This window comes from Prorops nasuta, unplaced genomic scaffold (genome assembly GCF_024137725.1).
Source record: "Prorops nasuta isolate Cenicafe-Biocafe unplaced genomic scaffold, Cenicafe_Pnas_1.2 PNAS00007, whole genome shotgun sequence".
Lineage (NCBI taxonomy): Eukaryota > Metazoa > Arthropoda > Insecta > Hymenoptera > Bethylidae > Prorops > Prorops nasuta.
Window position 1 is genome coordinate 413,952 of NW_027116804.1, and position 23,556 is coordinate 437,507.

The following is a 23,556-nucleotide window of genomic DNA, read 5'->3' on the forward strand; positions in this document are numbered from 1 at the left end:
ATAAATTATATCTTCTTTCAATTAGCTTCTATTTTCATTGTGGAAAATATTCTTCGTTGTTGTCGTTATTATATATAACGAAGAATTGTCACATCCTATACATTTTACTAATAATACTGTGTGTTAAAGTATTAGTGAATATAATGAAGATAGAGTGAACTGCATGGAATCTAACAATATTGTATAAATTATATCTTCTTTGAATTAGCTTCTATTTTGATTGTGGTAAATATTCTTCGTTGTTGTTATTATTATGCTGTGTAAGAGACTAATGCACTAGTGCCTCGATGGCGGTATAGACATGTCTTTATCTACTTTTATATGTACTCGACGTCAAGACTCTACCGTGTCTCTTGATATTTAATTAAGAATTGTTATGTATCTGGATGTTTTATATATAATATTGTGTTAAAGTTTTAGTTAATGTAATGCAGATAGAGTACAAATTATAGAATGTAGTAATATTTCATAGATCTCATCTTTGAGTTAGTTTCAATTTTTCTTGTGGTAAATATTCTTCGTTGTTGTCGTTATTAAATACTATTAAGAATGCTTATGTCTTTGAATGTTTTATATATAATATTGTGTTAAAGTATGAGTTAATATAAAGTAGACAGAGTACCCAGCATAAAATCTAATAATATTCTATAAATCCCATCTTCTTTGAATCAGCTTCAATGTTGCTCGCAGTAAATATTCTTCATCACACAGCCATTATTAAATACAACTAAAAATCGTCTCATCCTATGCACTTTACAAATAACACTGTGTGTCAGAGTTTCAGTTAATACAATATAGATAGAGTACCTAGCATAAAATCTAATATTCTATAAATCCCATCTTCTTCGAATGACCTTCAATTTCACTTGCAATGAATATTCTCCATCACAACCAAATTATCAAATGCACCAAAAAATCCTCCAATCCCATACACTTCACAAATAACACTGTATATACAACCGAGCATTACAGAAAGCATCCTGGTAACTCTTGGAACTCGAGAGAAATTTTCCTACATGATTTTCAGAGATCTGGAAAGGTCGTGATGAATATCACGACGTAACCTTTGGTTCTATTATGGAAACGTGCAACGAAGCTTGCTGACCCATAGACGCACGAAGCGCGTGTTTATATATATATGTCTTATAATAAAAGAGAGTTAAAAGTAAAAAAGCTGAGAGCAGCAAAGAAGTTTATAATAATATAAGATTTATTGAAGGTTGTACTTTGTTTGGTAGAAAAAATCTATTTCGGAGATTTATCGTTTGTAAGCGGATGGGTAGTCGGTGAGGACACTTCCGGTGGAGAGAATAGCTCCAGGACCACCGAGAATTCCTCCTTTATTGGCGAACCATCCATTTCCACCGAAAAATCCAGCTGGTTCCAGTCTGTTGGTGTAAAACCCAGAATCGTTTGGTCCTGTAACGTGTAACAGGCCATTACCAACGTTCGGTAATTGTTTGCCACTGGCTGTATCACGATCGTTTCCTCCAAACTTCAGCAGTGCGTCTCTCAGCTGGCCCAAACGATCTTTGAACAAGATTTGTGGTTTTATTTGCAGTTTTTGGCCGAATGGCGATAGCAGCCAGGATAATGCAGGGTTGTTCTTTGTTGGGGTGGTTGATGGGTCTTTCTGCGAATCCTGTATATATATATATATATATAGATGTATATATTATAATTTAATATTAATGTTTAATCGTATAAAAATAATAATTACATGATATATAAATAATTGTTTGCTTACTGGTTTCTTAGTGATTGTTGAATCTGGTTTTTCATTTGGTATCGAGAGGACAGGAGGATGAGCAGAATTGACAATTCCCGTTGGTAGTGACACCTTCGTTATTATTATAATTTCACGTTAATTAATTTTCTAAATATTTTTTTAGATGAATAATCAAAGTCAAAAGTTTACACTATTTTGTATTTAACCTGGATTAATTCATATTATCATCTTTTATTAGAATTAATAATACTACCTGACTATAAAATTGATTTAATTACGTTTTTTAATTAGGAATTTTTGTAATTCTAGTAAGTGTTTAGTAAATTTCTTTCATAGAAAATTTACTTTGATATTTTTTGTTTATTTTAGTAAAGGAATTATTTAGTAATATTGTTTAATACTAGGACACTATTTTTGCTAGTAATTTTATGTAATCGCCACTTTTTTTTTCATAGATATAAAGCTAATTTTTTAAGAGATTTTATAATTTTACGTTAATTTTTAATTATATAAAAAAATATACATTATATAATCGTATACTTACTGGTGTCTTATTGATTGTTGTGATTGATGTTTTATTCAGTACCGATAAGGAAGGAGGTGGTTTTTTAGCAGGACTGCTAGGTATTGGCGAGTTCGCCGACTCGCGTTCCTTAGTTTTATCGTTGGCATCGTCATTGATCTGCTGCGACAAAACGCCCATCTGTCGATATAGAAGAAAAGCGATTTATAATCAGTTGGATTGGGTGCACATTTCAAATATATATATATATATATATATATATCAATTTTTTTTATATCCACATAAAATACTATGTATATATATATTACCATTAGTAGCAAAATCACAAATAAATTTCGCAACATTTTGCAGTGGAGATTCCCAAAAATTATTCTTCTACTACAATAACTAATATATCTGCATATATATATAAATATATATATATATATATTTATATATACATATATAGATCGACGAAGAAGAGGCACTTGTACTGAAATGCGCAAGAATTTTCGAGAGAAGTCTTTTTATACGATTGGTGAAGCTTATTGAGTTACACACGAGAGTTTTCGAGGTATCGCGCATAGGGGCACCCACATACCACTGATCTTATACAATTGTTATATAGATAATACATGCACGAGCATCTATATGAGTTACTCGACTCTCGTTACTCAAAAAAAACCATAAACATAAATTCTATTACGGTAGTAAAACCGTCTTGGTAGGCTCGCGTCTTAATTATCGCTGTTTCTGATATACTCGCATATATAAATATTAATATAAGTAGTTCGCGAAGAGGAAAGAAGAGATTTCCTTGATTTCCTCGAGTGTGAATTTCGAAGAAGCATCAGCAATAAGGAGACCGAACGATTTGAAAACCGGTCAGGCATTTTATTCTTAGGAAACCTATGAGGAGCAAGTAGGAGTGACTCGCCTTGAAACTGGTGTTTGGATCGAGGCAAGGACCTTTTCTCGATTCTTGTCCTTTTATCTCCCCCCCCCCCCCCTTAAACGTCCAGGTGAGTCCTGCTGGAAGGGGTAGATCGACGAAAAGCTGCGTGGTCCGTGAATACACAATTTCAATTGCGTTGATTCCTATGCAAAGTCTGTGTACATGTGTGTGTGTATGTGTGTTTGTGCGTATGTTAATTTGGTAAGCTCAAGCGTCACGTCGCACGGTTATTGGCTTACTTCGAATCGACTACGGTACATCGGTGCGATCGGTGCGGAATGGTTCCGGGCAGAACCGAATGGAATTAAGACGCCAGCGAACGTTCCGTATATATAGACTTAGTGCTAACGTATAGTTTACTGGCAGGGAGGAACCGTTAGCAGAGGAAACTTTTCGAAACCAGTTTCGTTCCGACTGTCCTCGTAGACGAACGTTCGCGAGTTAATTTGAAAATCCGCAAATTGTGCCGTTCGCGCGAGCCCTAGGGGATTATTCTTCTGGTCTTCGCGCTGGAGAACCTGCTTCTTGGAGAACGTCCGTCAGCCATTTTGGAAATCCGAAGATTGTGCTATTAGCGCGAGCGAGGGTATTTTTCCTGGTTTTTGTGCTGGAGAACCTTCTTCTTGAAGAACGTCCGTCAGCCATTTTGGAAATCCGAAGATTGTGCTAGTCGCACGAACGAGGGGATTCTTCCGGTCTTCGCACTAGAGAACGTCAGCGAGTTAATTTGGAAATCCGGAAATTGCGTCATTCCTACGAGCGAGGGGTTTCTTCTGGTCTTCGTGCTGGAGAACCATCTTCTTGGAGAACGTCAATGAACTAGTTTGAAAATCCATAAATTGTGCAATTTACGCGCGCCAGCAACCTTTTCTCCTCTTCTTGCTGGAGAACGCCAGCGAGTTTGAAAATCCGCAAGTTGTGCAATTTACGCGCGCCATTGTCCTCTTCTTTTCTTCGCGGTGGAGAACAATCTTCTTGGAGAACATCCGCGAGTTAAGTTGAAAATCTGCAAATTTTGTAATTCGTGCGCCTGCGTCCTCTTCTTCGCTTCGTGTTGGAGAACGTCAACGAGTTTGAAAATCCGCAAGTTGTGCAATTTACGCGCGCCATTGGCTTCTTCTTTTCTTCGCATTGGAGAACAATCTTATTGGAGAACATCCGCGGGTTAATTAAAAATCTGCAAATTTTTTAATTCGTGCGCCTGCGGCCTCTTCTTCTCTTCGTGCTGGAGAACAGTCTTCTTGGCGAACATCCACGATGGCCCTTTGCAGGATTCTGGTCCTCTGCTTGTGTTCTTCACTGGTAAATTATAATAATTTTTCTCTAGGGAGAGTGACTGGAAAAAAATTACTACACAGTGCAACATGGGTCCTCTTCTTAATCACAAAAACCAAACTCATTCAATTTGACAGATTAGCGGCGCGGCTGTTAGGAAACCACCAGCATTCGCTACACCCGTCTATTCCAATTCGTATCTTCCAGCTGCCATGCAGGTATAGTATTCAGGCTATTTCGTAAGACGACCCGAAAACCCTGGAGGGCTAATTATTGGTGGATGTCTTTTTTATAGTTTGTACATATATACAAGTTTTACCTTGAAGCACACGCGTCTCTTTTTATTGGCCTATATAGATCGGTGAACGATTAATATAAAAATAATAATAAAGGAAAGACGGGGGTTTGTGTATGCGAGCAATTTCAATGGAAATAATGATTCTGTTAAAGAAGGATTAATGCAAAAAATGTACAAGACTTTCCTCTCGATCACTCTGCAGATTCAAGGCTTTTACTCGTGCAAGAATTTTAGTCATTTTCGGTTCGCCATTTGAAACATTTGATTGGTATAGCGTCGTTGTATTTTCCTATATATATATATATTTAAAATTTGATGAAGAACTTTCAAGCCTTTTGTTATTTGTTCTTAGAAAAACCTTTAGCAAAATTTACTATTTTTAACGTTAAACTTAAATATTCGTTATTACATTCCGTTCATGTTTCGTGGATGTTTCATTAAGCTATTTCGTAAGGCGATGACAACTCGAAAACCCTGGGGGGGGGGGGGGGGGGGAGAATTATTGCTAGAACCTTTTATTATAGTGTATATGTATACGAGATTTGTGCCTTGGACACACGAGTCTGTTTATATTGACCTAGATCAGTAAAGGATTAAAATAATAATAAAGGAAAGACGAAAGTTTAAGAGAAATTTCAATGGAAATAATAATACTTTATAAAAGGATTAATGTGAAGAATTTTACAAGAAGCTTTTATTCTCTCAGGGTTTTAGGTCAATTTGAGTTCGTTACTTGAAACATTTGGTTGATAAAACTTCATTGTATTTTCGTAAATATATATATATATATATATATATATACATAAGAGATATGCAATGTTTGCAATGACTTCCAAACCACTCGTTATTTACACTCAGAGAAATCTTTTGCAAAATTTACCATTTTTAATGACAAACTAAAATATTCGTTATTACATGCCATGCATGTCTCGTGGACGTTTCAAGTGACGGACTCTGGTACGTAGCATTATTATTTCTATAAAATTAGCATGAAATTGCATATGCAACGAGCTTGAGAAAATTCATAGAGCGGAATATAAATGTTCAGGTGATTTTCTACGGTGTCGAGCAACTGAAGGTGCTGCAAGCTCAGGAGAATATGACGACGACCAGCGTGTCTCCGGTGGTGGAGGAGGAGCACAGCGAGGAATCCGAGGTGAACGAGGAAACGCCGGAAGCGAATTATGCGACTCCCGAGACGACGCACGAGCAACCGGAAGGGGCCCATGGGACGCCGGAAACCAGTGATGCGGTCCTTGCTACGAGCACCAATCCTACGGTTACCAAGGAGCCAGAAATAATGAAGGAACCGGAACAGACTAAGAAGCCAGAACAGATTAAGGAACCAGAGAAGAATAAAGAACCAGAAAAGATGAAGGAACCAGAGAAGAACAAGGTACCAGTGGAGATCAAGAAACCAGAGCAGATAAAGAACTGCGAAAAAAATGACGCAACCGTCGATAGCGTCGTCGAGGAAATTTATGGAATCGTTCAAACGACGACAATCACGCAAGATCCAGCTCGAGAGATGTACGAGAATTCGGATAAAGCGGAATCTATCGAGGACCAGGAGGAAGAGAACAGGTATGTAAACACACGAGAATTTTCTCCTCTTATATATATAGATAGAGAGAGAGAGAGAGAGAGAGTAGAGTGGGGTCGGTTGAACTGTGGAATAAGTTGATCAACAATGTTATTCATGCGAATTCTACAAATAAAGCAGCAAAATTTTTGGTATTTGAAGAAAATTAGTATAAGCTTCAAATACAAACATTTTTGTTGTTTTATTTTTAGAAATTCGTACGAATAACATTGTTGATCAACTTACCCCACGGCTCAATTGATCCCGCTCTACCCTATACCTGGAAATATTTGTTTATTCAAATAAACGAATTTTAAGAAAATGATATAAGCAACCCTGAAGAAGACTAATGAACCTCACTTGTATTAATTTTCTCATTTGTAAAAATCATAATTTAGCATTGGCAAAGTTAAATTATATATTGCAATTGCAGTGTCTTGTATATATATAGTATTGAAGAAAGATACTAAACGATTTTAAATTACATTAAGGATGGAGTCACAAATTTAAATGTTACAATCGATTTCGGTCTTCTCTACACTTGGAAATATCTCTGTTTATTCGAAGAAACGAATTTTAAGAAAATGATCTAAGCAACCCTGAAGAGGATTAACCAACTTCTTCACTTGCATTTATTTTATCATTTGTAGAAATAATGACTTAGCGTTGGCAAAGTTAAATTATATATTGCAACTGCAGTGTCTCGTAATATTGAAGAAAGATATTAACGATTTTAAATTACATTAACGGATGGGAGTCACAGATTTAAATGTTACAATTGATTCCGGTCTTCCTTATACCTATAGAAACATTTATTCATATACGAATAAACGATTGTTAAAAAAATGATACAAGCAACCCTGAAGAAGTCTGACCATCGTCACTCGGATCTTATACATTTTGTCCTTCGTTACAGATTTAATCTTCTGGGTGAGAAAGTGACTAAATAATTTTAAATTTCATTAACGGACGGAGTCACAAATTTAAACGTTACAATTAACGCGCGTTATAAATAATTACGATCACCCTTATACCTAAAAACATTTATTCATATACGAATAAAGGATTGTTAAAAAAATGATACAAGCAACCCTGAAGAAGTCTGACCATCGTCACTCGGATCTTATACATTTTGTTCTTCGTTACAGATTTAATCTTCTGGGTGAGAAAGTGACTAAATAATTTTAAATTTCATTAACGGACGGAGTCACAAATTTAAACGTTACAATTAACGCGCGTTATAAATAATTACGATCACCCTTATACCTAAAAACATTTATTCATATACGAATAAACGATTGTTAAAAAAATGATACAAGCAACCCTGAAGAAGACTAACCATCGTCACTCGGATCTTATACATTTTGTTCTTCGTTACAGATTTAATCTTCTGGGTGAGAAAGTGACCCAAGTACCAAGGCCCAGCTTATCCAACTACTTGAAACGTGCCAATATCCCCGCAAGTGGTTCTCTTCAGCAACTAGCCGGTCTCTACGACTCCCTCAGCAAAGACGCAAGGAAGCAAGGATTTGGAAAGTTTGCAGGATACTCCGACGAGGTTTTGTTAGCACTGGAATCATCCAGCGAGGGTGGAATCGGTCCTCAGTTGAAAACCCTCCTCGACAAGATCGTCGAAAGGAACGAATTGACGCGGGACGAAGCCAGCAATAAAACTATGATCGTCTTGCGTGACCTTGACGATCCTGCCAGCCAATTAACGAAGGATCTCAGAAGGATTCTTCCTTTAAGATTCACGCGCTGATTTTTATCAAGAAAACTTTTTGTCTTAATCTCGTGTATTATTATCGTGGAAAGAAATATCAGCTAATGTCAAGTGTATTTAATTATATTAATCAATGGATTCGATATTTTATTGCAAATGGCAAATGTCGATCAACTTTAATTCTGTATTTTTCAAATATTTTACAAGATGTTATTCCATTAAAATATGAGATTTAACCTTGCTGCATGGGTTTAAAATATTTACATACTGAATTTTAACTAGGACACAGTGTAGTATTTTAATTTTGAGTATTATTATCGTGGAAAGAAATATCAGTTAATGTCAAGTGTACTTAATTATATTAATCAATCGACTGGATATTTTTTTAAAAATGGTAAATGTCCATGAATTTTAATTTTATATTTTTAAAATATTACAAAATAATTCTTTCGTCTCTTTTTACTTCTATTTTTCTGTATTTTATTCCATTCGAATTGCATACAAAGTCGTCATACGTATATATAATTTATTTACTTTTCATCTTTTTGCGTGAAATACGGCGTTATTTTTTCGATAAACAAATAGTTAATTAGATAACACTGCTAAATACGAATAATTTCATTAAAATATGAGATTTATCCCTGCTGCGTAGATTTAAAAGGTTAGCGCGTAGAATTTTATCAAGAAACCCCTGCATTTCAATCTTCTCTATTATTATCGTGAAAAAAATCAGGTAATGTCAAGTGTTCTTAATTATATTAATCAACCGAGTCGATATTTCATTGCAAATGGCAAATGTTGATCAACCTTAACGGGATCCCTCACCCGTGCTTTACCGACAGTACAAGTCAATAAACAATTAGTTTAATAAAATTCAAATGCGACGCAAATTGCAAAAACGGGCTTCTTTATGACAAGGTGCCAATTCTAACGAGTCAATCGAGCTTAAAAACACTCAAATTAGTTGAAAAATAACGCTGTACCACTGTCCCGCGTTCTTGAAGTGGAAATAACCAAAAGTAACCTCTTTTCAAGAACGCGGCACAATGGTACAGCGTTATTTTTCAACTAATTTCAGTGTTTCTAAGTTCATTTGACTCTTTAGGACTGGCACATTGTCCTACAAACGCCCGATTGTTCAATTTGCTTCGCATTTTACTTTTATTAAACGAATTGTTTATTGACTTGAACTGTCGATAAAGTAGGCGTGAGGGATCCCGTTAATTCTAACATTTCTCAAAAATTACAAAATATTCCTTTTATCTCTTTTTTCCCCTATTTTATTCCATTTGAATTTCACATTCACTCGTCGTCATATATATATATATATATATAATTTATTTGTTTTTGATCTTTCTACCTGAAAAGCAGCGTTATTTTGCCGATAAATAAATGGTCAATTCGAGAACACTTCTGAATACGAGTTATTCCTTTCGTTTTTTTCGCTTCTATTTTTCTCTATTTTGTTCCATTTAAATTTCACGCTCACTCGTCATGTATATATATATATATATTATCTCTTTTTGATCTTTCTATCTGACAAACAACATTATTTTTTCAATAAATAAATGGTTAATTAGAGAACACTGCTAAATACGAGCTACTCCACCAAGATACGAGATTTATCCCTGTTACATCGACACGTTCAGAACTCGATTAATATTACCAATGGCAATGGAAGAAACGTCGCGCGTCCAAAGTTAATAAACAAGCTGGAAATTTGGTGAACGACCACTCGGACAATAGGTGGGAGCTGACTAGGTCCGATGAGCAATAATACGTGCACCGACTGTAAATGCTATTGGCTAATTGCGTCCCAGTACTTCATCCATAGGCGTCGACCAGAATAATTATTCAACTTTCGTGCGATAAATCGTTAAAAATTATCTATCCATGAATTCTTTCTACACCACTGCATTGCTTCTCGCATATATAGTATATAAACGTCCCTCGAAAGCGGATGGACTCCCAGTCAAACGCCACGATACCAGCTACGATCACAGAAAAATTAAAGAGTTTAAAAAATCGTTGATCCTGTTGAAAAAAACGTCGAAGATTCGTTCATCCGAGGTGCTATTGGACAACAAATTTAAGAGTTTCAAAAATCGCTGATCCTGCTGAAAAAAAGTCAAAAATTTATTCATCCAGCAGTAACTACAAAAAATTCAAGAATTTCAAAAATTGCTGATCCAACTGAAAAAGAACCAAAGATTCGTTCATCCAGCAATTACTACAAAAAATTCAAGAATTTCAAAAATCATTGAACTACTACCATAAAAAATTCAAGTTTCAAAAATCGCTGATCCCATCGAAAAAGAGCCAAAGATCCATTCATCCAAAAATGAAAAATAATCCCGCGGTCATAGCCACGTGCCTTCTCTGCGTAAGTTTTTATCGTTTTCTAAAAAAAGTGCAGAATCCAAAAAGATTCCCATTGAAATCCCTGCAACCTTGACAGATATATTTAACGAAGAAAAAACACTCAAAATATTTCAGATTTTCTCGATGAAAACTCAGGGAAAGCCGCAAATAACAAAATTGTTTCCCGTTCAAGAGATAATAGCCTACGGACAACAGTTGAACGAGACTGGACCACTGGACAAGCTCTTCGGAAAATTGCGAGCAACCTACAATTTTGTCTTCCACAAGGTCGACAACACCAGCAACGTGGAGAAAATTTTGGCGAACAATGCTGATCCAGGTTTGGAGGCGTTGAAATCGATCTGGTCGAAGCAGGAGGATGCCTCGGTGGTGGGTGATAAAGAGGCTGATAACGTGCCTGGGACCAAGGTCAAATTCACCGAGGATGAAGAGAGAATCGATGAAAATCCAACTACCAAGGATTGGTTTGACGAAATCGAGCCGCTAGCACCATTGGGCAGCCTTGAATTGCAAGACGAGGCGAACGAAATGAATACAAACGATGTGGAGATTATTATGCCCGGAGGACCAACTTTTCAATTACCAGCCGTTCTTGGACGCCACTTTATCGATTGGTTTGGCTCCCTTTTGGGCTTCACTTATGGCGTTTATGCCAAACTCTCCAAGGCGATTAATCAAACTGATTGAAAACTTGGTCCTTTGGCTATAATTTTAGACAAATTTTTCTTGGAAAATCATCAGTGGTACCAATAACCATCGTAATCAGATTTTTGTACATAGTTTTTTGTATGATAGTATATGTAGTATGTAGCTCGCTTATATATATATATATATATATATATATATATAGATAATAAATAAAATTACTACAAAACCGAGCCATCTATCGCTACATATATTTTATTCAAAAATATCTCTGAAAAATACATATGTGTCACTTTTGTTCATATTTTTGGCAATCGGTATATTATTTAATAACAATCATTTGCTGAGTATCATTCATTATCGCGTCGTAAATGTATATATTGACAATTTTTTTCTTTTATCAATGCGTCGCCTTAAAAATCTATAATAATATCGATTAAGAGTCGCAGTCGCTTCGACGGAAGTAAAGTGGTACCAATGTGGTACGGGAATTGCATAACAGCAGGTGCAATTCTTTAAAAGTTTATAAAATTAATACGCACGTACCAAATGAATCTTTAACAACAAGGTATTCGATCTTAATTTATCTGTGCAATATCAATATTGTAATATTTCCCACCAATCAAGTTGCTTTAGTCAACGATTATTCTATCCTATCCCCCTTACAGCTCGACCTTGACCTCTTTGATTCTTGTTGCTAAAAACCCAATTTGTTTGCCTGCATAGTTTTTCCTGTGGTTACACGCGTACGTAAAAAGAGCATACGAGAATTAGACAGAGTACAGTGCAGGACAGAAAAATGGTAATCTTTGGTACTTAAGGATCTATCGATAAAAGTGTGCCATTCTTTCAAAGTTCCTCGCTGAAATAGACTTTCGCAAACTGTAATGGTGTCCTGCGCAATACTGAATAAAATCTTATTCGCGTCGAGTAAAAATTGAGATGCGGAACAGTTTTAAAAGACTGCTCGCGAATCTTTACAGCATCCACAACATATAACTGCTATCTACATAAAAATTAATCCTTATTACAACATTACGTAGAAATTACATTCAAGATTCTTTAAAATCACATTATTCTAAAGTCGTGCGATGGAAGTCCATTTTGTTTAATATTCATATCTATTCGTTCTTCGATTCAATTACGAGCAATCTTTTACAAATTGATTACAGTACTTCGAGCAATTCTGTCGACTTGGTGAAATTAATCTCATCGATATATATCACCTCATGGAACCTTTGTACGTCGTGGAAATGGGGCAGCTTAATTATTGTCAATTTGAAAATATAAAAATCAAAGTGAAATTTATAAATTGACTATATCCAAGCGCCCAAAGGTGTACATCAATTATCATTGAATCTGCTTTCTACCAAACTTCAATCATTTATCCTGCAGTTTAAAAAACACGCGAATCCATCGTTCGTTGCGGCATTCAATAGAGCAACGAATTATTGGTATCCACGCAGGAATATCTCTTTAGATTGTACATCGTGGTGTGTGTAACAAAAATAATGAACAAACACAGTCTAAAAAGAGGTATCGTCGCAATTCGGTAACCAATAAACTAACTACTCTTTTACGTAACTATCGTAGATAATTAAAAATAGATTCTTAAAATTAACTATCAATCTAAAAATTGATATTATCTTTACATGATTCAGCACTGTCTACTTAGGCAAAATCTGTGAATCCTAATAAAAAGTTCTAGACCAAGTCTAATGAAACATATTCATCTAACGGACCAGACGCACTATCGCTTTAATAATCACATTTATTCGTACAAGAAAATGGGACTATAGACTAGAATAGAATGTACTGATTCAATTTTGTTAAAGTTACCGCAAACTTTAATATATGGCATTTGGCTAATGTTAAGAAGAGCGTATATCAATTTTGTTGGAAAATATGGTATTAGGATTCAGTCAGTATGGTTGTTTCCTTTTCTTATCGATAAACGAGAGATCGTTAGAAAAATTACTTATTTAATATCGCATAATATCAAACGAGTATACAATAGCCGCCTAAAATATACTTGCAAGGAAAAGTTTCATAATTTCAACAATATGCCATTACAAGATAGGCTTGATACACTCAAGTGTTAGCAGAAAACCAAATAAAACGGAAACAATCATGCTAATAATCAGCTTGCTATAATTAGCAAAAAATACAAAGGATAAAACACTATTTGCACCCTAACAATTTTCTATATCAAATTCTCTAGAAAATCAATGGAATGCATCATCACAATTTTTATATAAAAACGGCGATAATCAATCTTATACAGTTCAATTCCCTTTCAGTTTTAGCATCGGTTGTACTTCAAACACTCGGAACAGTCTCATTCTTTCCAAAATTGTCTCACTTCACTTTCTTTTTATTTATTCTTTTTCTTTTTAACTTAACGCCACACGCATTTTGAGCCTTTCACAACACACCTCAAGAACAGCCTTTGTTACTAAGAATTTATTGCTTTGGAGACTATATGAATTTAATTTATAACTAAGATGGCATTAAATACCTTGCATTTTGAGGTAAGATCTCGTTCATATTGACAGTTTGTTGCTGCAATATACTTACTTCTTTCATCGCTTGCTCTTTGAAAGACGAGAAAGTATGCAGAAGATTCGGATCTTTCTGAAAATTTTGAATATGCTGGAGAAAACCCGAATCCTGCTTAACGAATGTAGAATCCTTCAACAGGATGCTCATATCCGGTTTATGCGTTGTCGCGGCGTCCATGATTTTCTCAAGTGAATCCTTCGCGTCCAAGTACACAGAATCTTTCTTAGATTTGCTACGTCTTATTCCAAAATGAGTTTGGGTGTGCTTGTTCAAGTGATCCTTCCTAGAGAATGCCTTTCTGCAGACGGAACAGGCGAAATTCTTGTCTCCAGAGTGAATAACGTAATGCCTCGTTAGGTGCTCATTTCGTTTAAATGCTTTTTGGCAGACCGGACATTTAAACGGTCTTTCATCAGAGTGTCCACGCATATGCTGATCCAAGTGCTCTTTCCTCTTTAACATAGCACCGCATTCTTTACACTGATATTTTCGTTCCTACAAATAAAGATAATCTTAGAGTACGCTTCGAATAAAAAAAACTGAAATAACGAGAGCAATAATGACATAATTTAACAGGTACCTGTATGTGAGCCTGTATATGTTGCTCTATATCTGCTTTCTCTCCGAAAGCCAAACTACATTCGGGGCAACAATACAGCGTAGACCCATCCAAGGCTACCGTTATTTTTATCTCGCCAGTCTTTGCTCTAAATTTCATTTTTCGTTCAATTTTAGGTGAATCCGTTTGTATTTGCTGCTCTTTCGAATTTGAGGCACTCTCGTTCTCTTGCGGGCTTTCTAGATGAGCATTCAAATCGTTAGGATTAATAGCAATCAAATTATTTTCAGGAGTCATAAAATGGTTGCCAGTTTGTTGCTGTGAATTTCTAAAAGCAGGAACATTTGGTATATTTAAAATGCTATTTTGAGGCTGCTCAGACTTCTCTTCTTCCGATTTCTCCTTTTTAACTTGTTCAGCCTGCATCTTTATTAGTTGTTGTAATGTTAGAGGTAAAGTAGTAGCTTGCAATTTTTGCAAATATTCAGCCATTGCTACACTATGCTGTAGCTGTGACTGCGATTCCTGTTGGAAAAATAACAAATATAAGTTTAACTTTATTACGCAAACAAATAAATAAATCCAAGCTTCTGTACATGGTTTTCCTCCAATGGCGACATATGCATATTGGAATCTGACGTTATTTTACTACACCACTAAATATTGCCATATTTAGTTGATTTGATATAGCATCAATTTTACCAATTAAAATCAGATAAGAAAAAGTGACAATAGTAATGAACCATTCAAGTTACTAAACTAAAAAAACAATGAACAATGAGAGCTTTAAAATATGACTGAACTTGCGATGTAGCCAAATAACACGAATACTAAATGTCAACATTAAAGGAAACTTCTATATGATTCTTCTCACCGTATTAGATGATTCACTCTTCTCTTCGTCCTTCTGCGTTGAACCTTGCTTTGTTGCATCTGTCTGTGAGGAAGAAGCCATGTAAACACTAGGTAAAATTCTAACTGGCAATGTATTTGGTTGCACACCAAGAATCCCAGTGTTGTTTTGAGTATAATTTGGAATGTTAATTGCTTGAATGCCTTGTTTCTCACAGATTTGCATTAATGTACTGGGATCTGGCCAAGTAAGTATTGCTCCAGGATACTTGTTCGGCGAATTGATCTAAGAAAATAAGTATAGGAAGGATGTACTATGAAATATTTCAATATTAATAAAACTTTTGTACCAATAATTGTTTAGCTTGACTGGATCCAGCAGTGGATGTATAGATGGGCTGTCCTTGCATTTGTAAAGTATTATTGCTAGTAAAATCAGAGGTGGATACGGAATTCGGCCTAGGTGTAATCTCAGAGAATTGTGGGAGCGATCCCTGGATACCGTTGCTCCCAGAAAAATTCATATTTTTTGTTATAAACCGTCAAATTATTGAACGATAAACACCAAACCATGAGGATTGATATAACCTGTAAATGACAAATAAGAATAGTCTAATTAACCGTAAAAACAAATTAAAAAATAGCCTACTCACATTTTCGTTGAACTCCTACTTAAAATGAAATTCGAGTGTACATTCGATTAAAAATATAAAAGAGAAATTAAACTAAAAGAGAAACTCCTTGGTACATTATAAAATATCATAACGATCATAAGAACGCGGCGTCCTCCTCAGCGCGTTTCTCAATATGGCGACCGCTTAATTTACTATTTATGCCGAAATCCGATTTTTTTTCTTCTGATCATTTTTGACAGTGGCGCCATATAGCATAGGAGAGATGAATTAATTTAGATTTAAAATTTTTTGCACTTTCACGGGCCGCCGCTAGAGGTTTCATCATCGAAAATGATTCGAGAAGATAGCAGCTAGCAGCAGCTGCATCTAATATTTATTTTTACAATTCACTGTTACTAAATATTCTTATTTCGTTTCATTGATTATTTAATAATTTTTCCTTTAGTAACATCACCATTTTTTACATCTTTATATTTTACACCTTTTTCTGCTTACAATTAGCATGTAAATTGTAACACTTCCACATACCCCTCTCAAAATGGCGAACGGGTATGTTTTTTCTTTTTCAGTTATTGGCAATGGAATATTTTACATTGGCACTATACAATAATGACCAATCCGGCCTCGGATTCAATCTTTCCGGTACTATAGTCAACTAATACGAATATCTCTTGTTCCACCTTTTAGAAAATACTCTGTACTCCGTTGTATACATACATACGTAGGAATTACTGGGAATTACGGTTTTTTATAAAATGTCTGATGGTGTGTTATATCCTTTCAATAAGTACTAATAATGTGTTTATACAAGAAACTTTTAATTGTTAATAAATATTGACGTTTCAGAAGAAGTAATTCGGCGGAGGCTGCTCATTGATGGGGATGGCATGGGAGATGATCGTAGGATTAATATGCTTTTGAAATCGTTTATAAAGTGGGTAAATAATCCAGAGGTTGATAATACTCTGCATGAGCGAATGTTATCACAGCTCTCCCAGTGTGAGTTTGCTCAAAAAAAATCCAAACTTGTCTCCAATATGAGCAAGGATGAACTTAAGAATTATGATAAATTATCAAAAGAAATTGAAATTGAAATAGAGGCAGCAAAGAAAGATATAGAAAAAACCAAGGCTGAATTACATGATGCTAAACGGGTAAGAAAGAATAGGATAGAGTATGATGTTTTAGCAAAGGTTATAAATGATCAACCAAACAGATTAGAGACTGATAAAAAATTAGCTACATTGCGGGAAGAATTAGGAAATTTAAAGGTAATCTTAAGCACACATTGTAATTATTTATGATAAGTCAAACCTTCCCTTTTGACAATTACAATTCATTCATAGGAAAAGTCACAACAACTGGAGCATAAACTTGAAATGCGAAGAAAACAGTTTCATGTCTTAATATCTTCCATACATTCTTTACAAGGAATGTTAGATGCCTCTGATAATGAAATAATGGATGTGAGTCTTGAAAATTTTGAAGATGGAGAGGCACAAGTGACATCCAAAACAAATGCTTCTTAAAAAATCATTGACTGGCCAAGATCCAACAAGGATGAGGTTCTTATGTGTAAGCTAATTTTATAAATTTTAGATGATAATTCACCTAAAATATTAATAAATATGTTGATCTCTTTTTAAAAAGTAAATTTTATCTTAGTCCTTGGATGTTGCCTGATTAGACCTTGAATTTAGTATTGATTTTTTATTGATTTCAAGTATGTTTTTGAAACCAAAATAATTCAGATAAACGAATCTACAAGCACTTCCTTTTTTTGAGTTTTACTAATTATACAGATTAATCAAAGTCCAGTTATGGCTGAATATGACAAAAATCAAGCATAATCTTAGAAAAAATTGGTTCATTTTCTATCTTTTAGAACTTTTTAAAATCTACTAAATGATGATGCTAGTTTAAGTTTGGGTAGGATTTTGAAGGACATAAAGATCACCTTGAATCTCTTAAAATGTTATCACATTCATTTTTTAGTTATATACTCTTATAGCATATCTTAAGAGCTTTCATAGGTACTGTATTAATATAGCCTTTAATCTGTACACCTATGAAATAGTACAAAAAAAGATGCAAAAAGAGTAACGGATTACTCACATTTATACCGGTCCTCATAAAAGTAAAGATAAAAATGAGCCATTTCTTACATCCTTTCTTGTAAAACTAAGCAGCCGACCGCTTCTCTTTTTGATGGCTATAAAAAGTTGGATATTTAAAATACAGGGTGGTGTAATGTAAATATATATATTTTTTTAAGAATTTCTATAGCCATCTTAAAGTACATTTATTTTATGATCTTACATTTTTATGGGATAATCATGGATAAGGCAGTCTTAAAAAATATTTATTTCCCAATTTTCAATGTTAATTTACTTGTTTTTGGAACATGTCTAATAGTTAATGATAGCCTTGTTGTCCGCTGAAGTTCTTGTCCTTCATCATATGTCTGTCCACATAAGTTTATATTTTTTATTACAGACTTGATAAGAATGTCAGACCTTCTCTCTGCAATAGAGTGTAAATAATTATGATATAAATCTTTTTGAAGGACCAGGAGACTACGTGGTTCTAATAAGAAACTGAATTCAATATCTTGTTGATGTTCCTGAAATTAAAAGGAAAGATACATAACAAAAGGAATTAAATTTATACAAGTTTCAATAAGAATCATGATTACTTGTTCATTATTCAATCGTTTGACAAGATTTAAAACTGTGTGTGAGCCACAGCTAATTGTTGTAACCACAGGGTGGAAGAGAGGCCCATCAGTATGAGGCTAAAATATGCAATAGATCTTATGTACCTTTTTCCTTTAATAATAAATAGTAATTTATACTTTTTTACTTTGACATACCATTATTCCCTGACCTGGTAAATATTCGTTGATTAAGACATGATTTGGTATTATATCTTTTGGATAAGTTTTACTAGCTATCACCTTGTTTACATATTTCTGTAGCCACTAAAAGTCATTAAAATGATAGAATTATGTTAAACTGATTGTATATATTGAAAAAGAGTCAATTGCATTTACATCTGGTATTTCTTCTGCTATCATACCATTTGGGTGTGGTATTCCTCCCCAATTTTGTAATCTACGATGACTCAATTGTGTCCACTTTGGTTGGGGTGTTTTATTTATATTCCTCATAATTTCTGCTTCTTCCGCAATAGTAATAAAGTTTGGTACATAGTATGCCAGTTCTGGTATCTATTTTAAAGAAATATTTTAAGCACTAATTAAAATACCATTCAACATTTCAAAAAATATAACCTTCCTTAGATATAATAAGTTTGTATAAAAAAAGTTAAAACCTTTTGAATTATATTTTCTGTATCAACATATTTTGCTGGACACATTATTTACAATTTAATTTTTTTATAAAAAGATTAGTTTTTTTTTTAATAAATTTTTAAGAAAATTTGATGCTATACGTTTACCAACAATTTATACATATGTATGTACTAATGTACTGTTTACCAAACCAGTTTACCCTATACCACCCTATACTACCTAGCGTTACCTGAAACATCTGAAAATGGGTAGCAAGCTTTATGGTTATATTTACGTTTCGAGGACGGCCGACTAGACGGTATCTGTCAAAATGAAGCAAAATATTTCAAAGTGACTGATAACACATTTTCATCAATTTGATTTTTTCTTTTCATTATTTAAGATTTTAGAATACTCCCCGCCATAGTTTTATCGACCACTGATAATTTTCTTGAAAATGGGTACAAATCAATATGTCAGTTCAGCAGCTCAGCTCTAATAGCATTCTTATTTGTATCCTGTAGTATCAGTATATGTCAGTATGCTTAATTCATAACTCTACTTTCTCATCTAGTCAGATTTTACATGGTTTAGATACACACTATAAAGCAAAATAATTGTTGCAGTACTCACCAGATCATATCTTTTTACAGTGGTATTAAATAAAATTTGCTCAAGTAATTCCTTGGAAAATGCAAACAAAGTAAGCTTATATGAATTTATTAGAGAATTCACAGAATGCATATGAAAAAGCACTGGATTTTTTTATTCATTACAGAAGTACACAGACTGAAGCTTCTGATATTCAGATAATGCCAAATAATACATTTGAGGAAGACATAAGGAATTCACTAATCAGAAGCTACAATGAAAGAATCTATCAAAGCAATATGGAAATTGCTTCAACAAAATCACATTTATGCAATGCTCACAATAATTATGAGAAACTTAGGTGTAGATTCCTAAAACTCCATACAGATTATCATAAATTAATACGAGTTACTGGACAATTGACAACTACTTTGGAGGACTCTGCTAAAGGAAAACAAGTAAATCTGCAAGAAATATTAGAAGCCTGTATGAAAATATTTCCAGATTTATTTAATAAGAACATACGGGATGATACTCAAGTAAGAATAGCTTATGAGATATGTAAATAAAATAAGTTTGATACAACTGCTTAATTTACATTTGAAATAATTTTTAGTTGGCAATAGATGAAGTTGGAAGATATGAAAAAGAAAATAAGGATAGTTTGCCTATTCCTCCTCATTTACTTAATTATAGAAAAATTAAATTGCATTTAATACATGGGAATACGAAGATAAAGTGTTTATTGCTACAATCATTGCGATGGGTAAAAAAGTATAAATTGATTTTGAAGTTGTAAAAATAAGTTTATCATTGAATAAATCAATTTCATATTTTATCAGAAAATAACACAAGCAAGAGAAGAAACCCCAGACGAGGTTATTCATGAATATATCAAAAATGATTTGTTTGGACTTCATGGTCAAATTGCAAATGACTGTGGGAAATCAATATTGCCTGGATTATTTAAACTACAAAATGCACAAGCACCTTACATTTTACAGCAGTGTACTGCACGACTGATAAATACATTGGCTTCATTTAGATGTGGAAGGGATTATTTGTCTGGTGGACCAATAGTTGTAACTCTGGTATGTCGTTTATAGGTCGAATTTTATGTTCAAACCTGACATGACTTTTTACAGGCGTTTGATTATTTAAATAATAAGAAGAATGAGCAATTAGATGCTTTCACAAATGATATGATAATAGCAGTGTTACAAAAATTGTCCCTACGTAAACAGCAAAGATTATACATGATTGAAATAGGCTTGATAGAATTATTGATATATTATTTACATTATAAAAATCATAAAATGAGCTATTATGGACTAGACTTCTCTACAGCTTTATTAATGAATCTTTCATTACAAAGACAAGGTAGAATGAGAGCAGCTACTATTGCTCCATCACTAATCACGACTTTAATCAAATTACTCGAAATCAATAACAAAACTGTAAGTAAATAATCGTTTAACAATTGAATTTAATGAGCTTTCTGGTAAAACAAAATTTTTATCTAAAAATTAGGCCTTGATGTATGTGAATGGAGCATTGAATAATTTTCTATCTGATCCTATAATTAATGAAGAGGCAAAGAAAGTACAATTGGCATCTATATTGGAATATTATTGCAAACAGAAAACAGGAGAAATCAGGTTAAATCCTATATTACCAGTAAAATGTATTTATTGATTTTCGAAACTTAATATTAAACATTTGATACGTCAACGATATAGGACAAACTTGGAGGAAATATTAAAAGCTTTCAGGAATGATTCTATTCACGTTGCAGACGATGAAGAAATTATAGATGACGATAATGTAATTGATAAAACCGAAACAGCCAAAAAAAAAAGATTTAAATGATTTAATATCAACATACTAATAATTTTGCTGTTATAGGAAGAATTAGATATATTGGAAAACGAAATAGAGATAAATGATCCAGTCAAAGAATTTATTGGTGATCTGAATGGAGAAGCTTTGCTAGCAACGTGTTATGCAGCAACAAACGTAATGAGCAAAGAGAGAAAAGCTGAAAAGCAGTCCAGGTCAACTCCAGTTCTTTGTGCAGAAGAGAGGCGGCGATCAGACCCAACTCGTGAGACCAAAATGTACAGCATATTGAAAAATTAGAAATTTTACAGTAATTTTAATTACAACAGACGTCATTTAAAAATCTTGAGTATCTGATTACACAGGACGCTCCATTTTAATTTATTCATTTAAATATTTGCAAACACACACTGATTCATTAAAAAACATGTCAAATAAAAGTTGTTTGTCTTGTAAGGGTACATAAGCTCGTATTATTATTTTGACCTTGAAAGGTCATTTGAAGGCTATATTGAAGGATACCTTGAGATTTTTAAGTTGTAACACTCATTTTTTATCACATGTTCTTGTAACTTATGTCAAGAACTTTACAAGACCCTCCTCTCATGTTTTAATTTCAGCCAATCATTTATGAGATATTTCGATCTGAAAGTATGTGTAAAGTGAGCGATTTTGCGCATGTACGCGAAGCGGTCATGCACACTACTTCGGCCAAACTCACAGCTATATGCAGGTCGAAGTCGAAATACCTCATAAACAATTAGATTGAATGAAAAAGTGGAAATAATATTTCGGAAGACTCTTGAGATAGATCACAAGAAAACGCAATAAAAAATAAGTGCTCCCATTTAAAAAACTCAAGGTGACCTTGGAGCCCTTGGAGCAACCATCAAATAACCTTTTAAAATGCAATCAATGATACCATTTTGTTCCTTCCCTAAGTTAAAAAACTTTTTCTTGTGATATCGTTTTTTATTACAGAATAATTACTTTTAAATATATTACAGTGCATAAATTGAAATAGGACACCCTGTACATATATGTATGTTTTATATTGCAGTCAGCTGAATGAAAATGCAGGATTGATCAATGTTCCACTATTGAATGAAAATTGTATAATAAATGAAACAACAGGTATCCCTCTATTTTATATTGAATCTAATTTACATGAAGAAATGGAGACAAACATGTTTATATTTCTATTAGTAGTAAACTATAAAAAAATCTTTCTTGCAGAGCTGAAGAAAATTAACGATATGGAATCGCTATAATAAAAGCTGTCTGAGGACTCTATAAGTGGTTTTTGTAACAGAAAAAAAGGAACAAAAGATACGAGAAAATAATATTATTCTTGTTTCGTAGCTGTACAATATTTTAGTCAATAAATTATAAAAGCCTATAGACGAAAGAATTTCGTTGATTTCACAGAAAGAGGCCCCTGCAAGCAAAGCAAGGCAAGGGCGCGAAGAGATATGAGAATGTAACGTAGAACGGAGAACTGGAATGTAGCAGTGGGCAGAGGCAGTATTGCACATGCGCGGACCTCGTTCATTCACTGAACCGATTCATTCACTGCTCGAATAAGCGCTGATGCTACGGCGGCTACCTAATATCATTCAGCTCCGATTCGATGCGTTATTTGAATCCGATAAATTTCAAATTCGGTTTAAAGATCTATCCTCAAACTCAACATTCTAAACTGAAATTTGGCTGCATTTTTAATATTTGAGATTGGCCTTATTGTAAATATATAAAGAATTTTTAATAGCGTATATGTCACTATAAACGAAATAGAAAATCTAAAGTCTTTCAAGAGAGACAATGAGTCGATAAAAACGATCTAAAATGATAGGTTTACGGGTACAGGAACAGCTTGGAGCAACATGCAATGTATGTAAGCGATAACAAGATCTGATTAGAGTGCGTTGACGGAAATTGCAGCTTTCACTTTCACGATGAGACATCGGCTTTGATTCATGCGTAATTGGCTCACCTAGACAGCATACATATATAGGTATGTATAAAGAACTAAGAGAGAAAGAGAGAGAGAGAAAGAATTAACATTTCTCCGTTCTATCCAATCAAAGTGCAAATTAACGAGTTCGAGCAAGGGTATAATACGGGTAGCTAGCAAA

The 23,556-nt window shown here is 34.0% G+C and overlaps 5 protein-coding genes across 9 annotated transcripts; 3 read left to right on the plus strand and 2 right to left on the minus strand.

Annotated features, from left to right (window-relative positions):
* Positions 1 to 1,228: 1,228 nt before the first annotated feature.
* On the minus strand, positions 1,229 to 16,237 carry LOC136774792 (uncharacterized). Its single transcript, XM_066729267.1, has 8 exons — positions 15,718 to 16,237; positions 15,415 to 15,652; positions 15,087 to 15,350; positions 14,234 to 14,737; positions 13,669 to 14,148; positions 2,274 to 2,432; positions 1,748 to 1,840; positions 1,229 to 1,642 (listed from the first exon to the last, which is right to left on the minus strand). Exons 2-8 carry the CDS (start codon positions 15,586 to 15,588, stop codon positions 1,259 to 1,261), a joined length of 2,058 nt encoding a protein of 685 aa, XP_066585364.1. The 5' UTR covers positions 15,589 to 15,652; positions 15,718 to 16,237; the 3' UTR covers positions 1,229 to 1,258.
* LOC136774794 (cingulin-like) lies at positions 3,404 to 18,552 on the plus strand. Its single transcript, XM_066729273.1, has 7 exons — positions 3,404 to 4,488; positions 4,599 to 4,679; positions 5,808 to 6,343; positions 7,722 to 7,985; positions 16,544 to 16,970; positions 17,046 to 17,274; positions 18,196 to 18,552. Exons 1-6 carry the CDS (start codon positions 4,444 to 4,446, stop codon positions 17,226 to 17,228), a joined length of 1,536 nt encoding a protein of 511 aa, XP_066585370.1. The 5' UTR covers positions 3,404 to 4,443; the 3' UTR covers positions 17,229 to 17,274; positions 18,196 to 18,552.
* Positions 10,051 to 11,256, plus strand: LOC136774796 (uncharacterized). The gene is made up of 2 exons (XM_066729276.1): positions 10,051 to 10,447; positions 10,561 to 11,256. Exons 1-2 carry the CDS (start codon positions 10,406 to 10,408, stop codon positions 11,131 to 11,133), a joined length of 615 nt encoding a protein of 204 aa, XP_066585373.1. The 5' UTR covers positions 10,051 to 10,405; the 3' UTR covers positions 11,134 to 11,256.
* LOC136774795 (alpha-ketoglutarate-dependent dioxygenase alkB homolog 6-like) lies at positions 17,299 to 19,394 on the minus strand. Of its 2 annotated transcripts, none has more exons than XM_066729275.1 (5): positions 19,287 to 19,394; positions 18,752 to 18,928; positions 18,572 to 18,679; positions 18,395 to 18,493; positions 17,299 to 18,322 (listed from the first exon to the last, which is right to left on the minus strand). In XM_066729275.1, exons 2-5 carry the CDS (start codon positions 18,866 to 18,868, stop codon positions 18,062 to 18,064), a joined length of 585 nt encoding a protein of 194 aa, XP_066585372.1. In that variant the 5' UTR covers positions 18,869 to 18,928; positions 19,287 to 19,394; the 3' UTR covers positions 17,299 to 18,061. The 2 variants fall into 2 exon arrangements, with proteins under 2 accessions (XP_066585372.1, XP_066585371.1); XM_066729274.1 differs by lacking the exon at positions 19,287 to 19,394 and adding an exon at positions 19,033 to 19,253.
* On the plus strand, positions 19,395 to 22,887 carry LOC136774793 (lisH domain-containing protein ARMC9-like). 4 transcript variants are annotated; one of them, XM_066729270.1, is made up of 11 exons: positions 19,395 to 19,526; positions 19,618 to 19,694; positions 19,770 to 20,121; positions 20,199 to 20,348; positions 20,425 to 20,673; positions 20,728 to 21,039; positions 21,113 to 21,240; positions 21,322 to 21,406; positions 21,488 to 21,699; positions 22,482 to 22,555; positions 22,658 to 22,887. In XM_066729270.1, exons 2-11 carry the CDS (start codon positions 19,684 to 19,686, stop codon positions 22,690 to 22,692), a joined length of 1,608 nt encoding a protein of 535 aa, XP_066585367.1. In that variant the 5' UTR covers positions 19,395 to 19,526; positions 19,618 to 19,683; the 3' UTR covers positions 22,693 to 22,887. The 4 variants fall into 4 exon arrangements, with proteins under 4 accessions (XP_066585367.1, XP_066585368.1, XP_066585365.1 ...); XM_066729271.1 differs by having other exon boundaries at positions 19,405 to 19,526; positions 19,645 to 19,694; XM_066729268.1 differs by lacking the exon at positions 19,395 to 19,526 and having other exon boundaries at positions 19,556 to 19,694.
* The last annotated feature ends 669 nt before the right edge of the window (positions 22,888 to 23,556 follow it).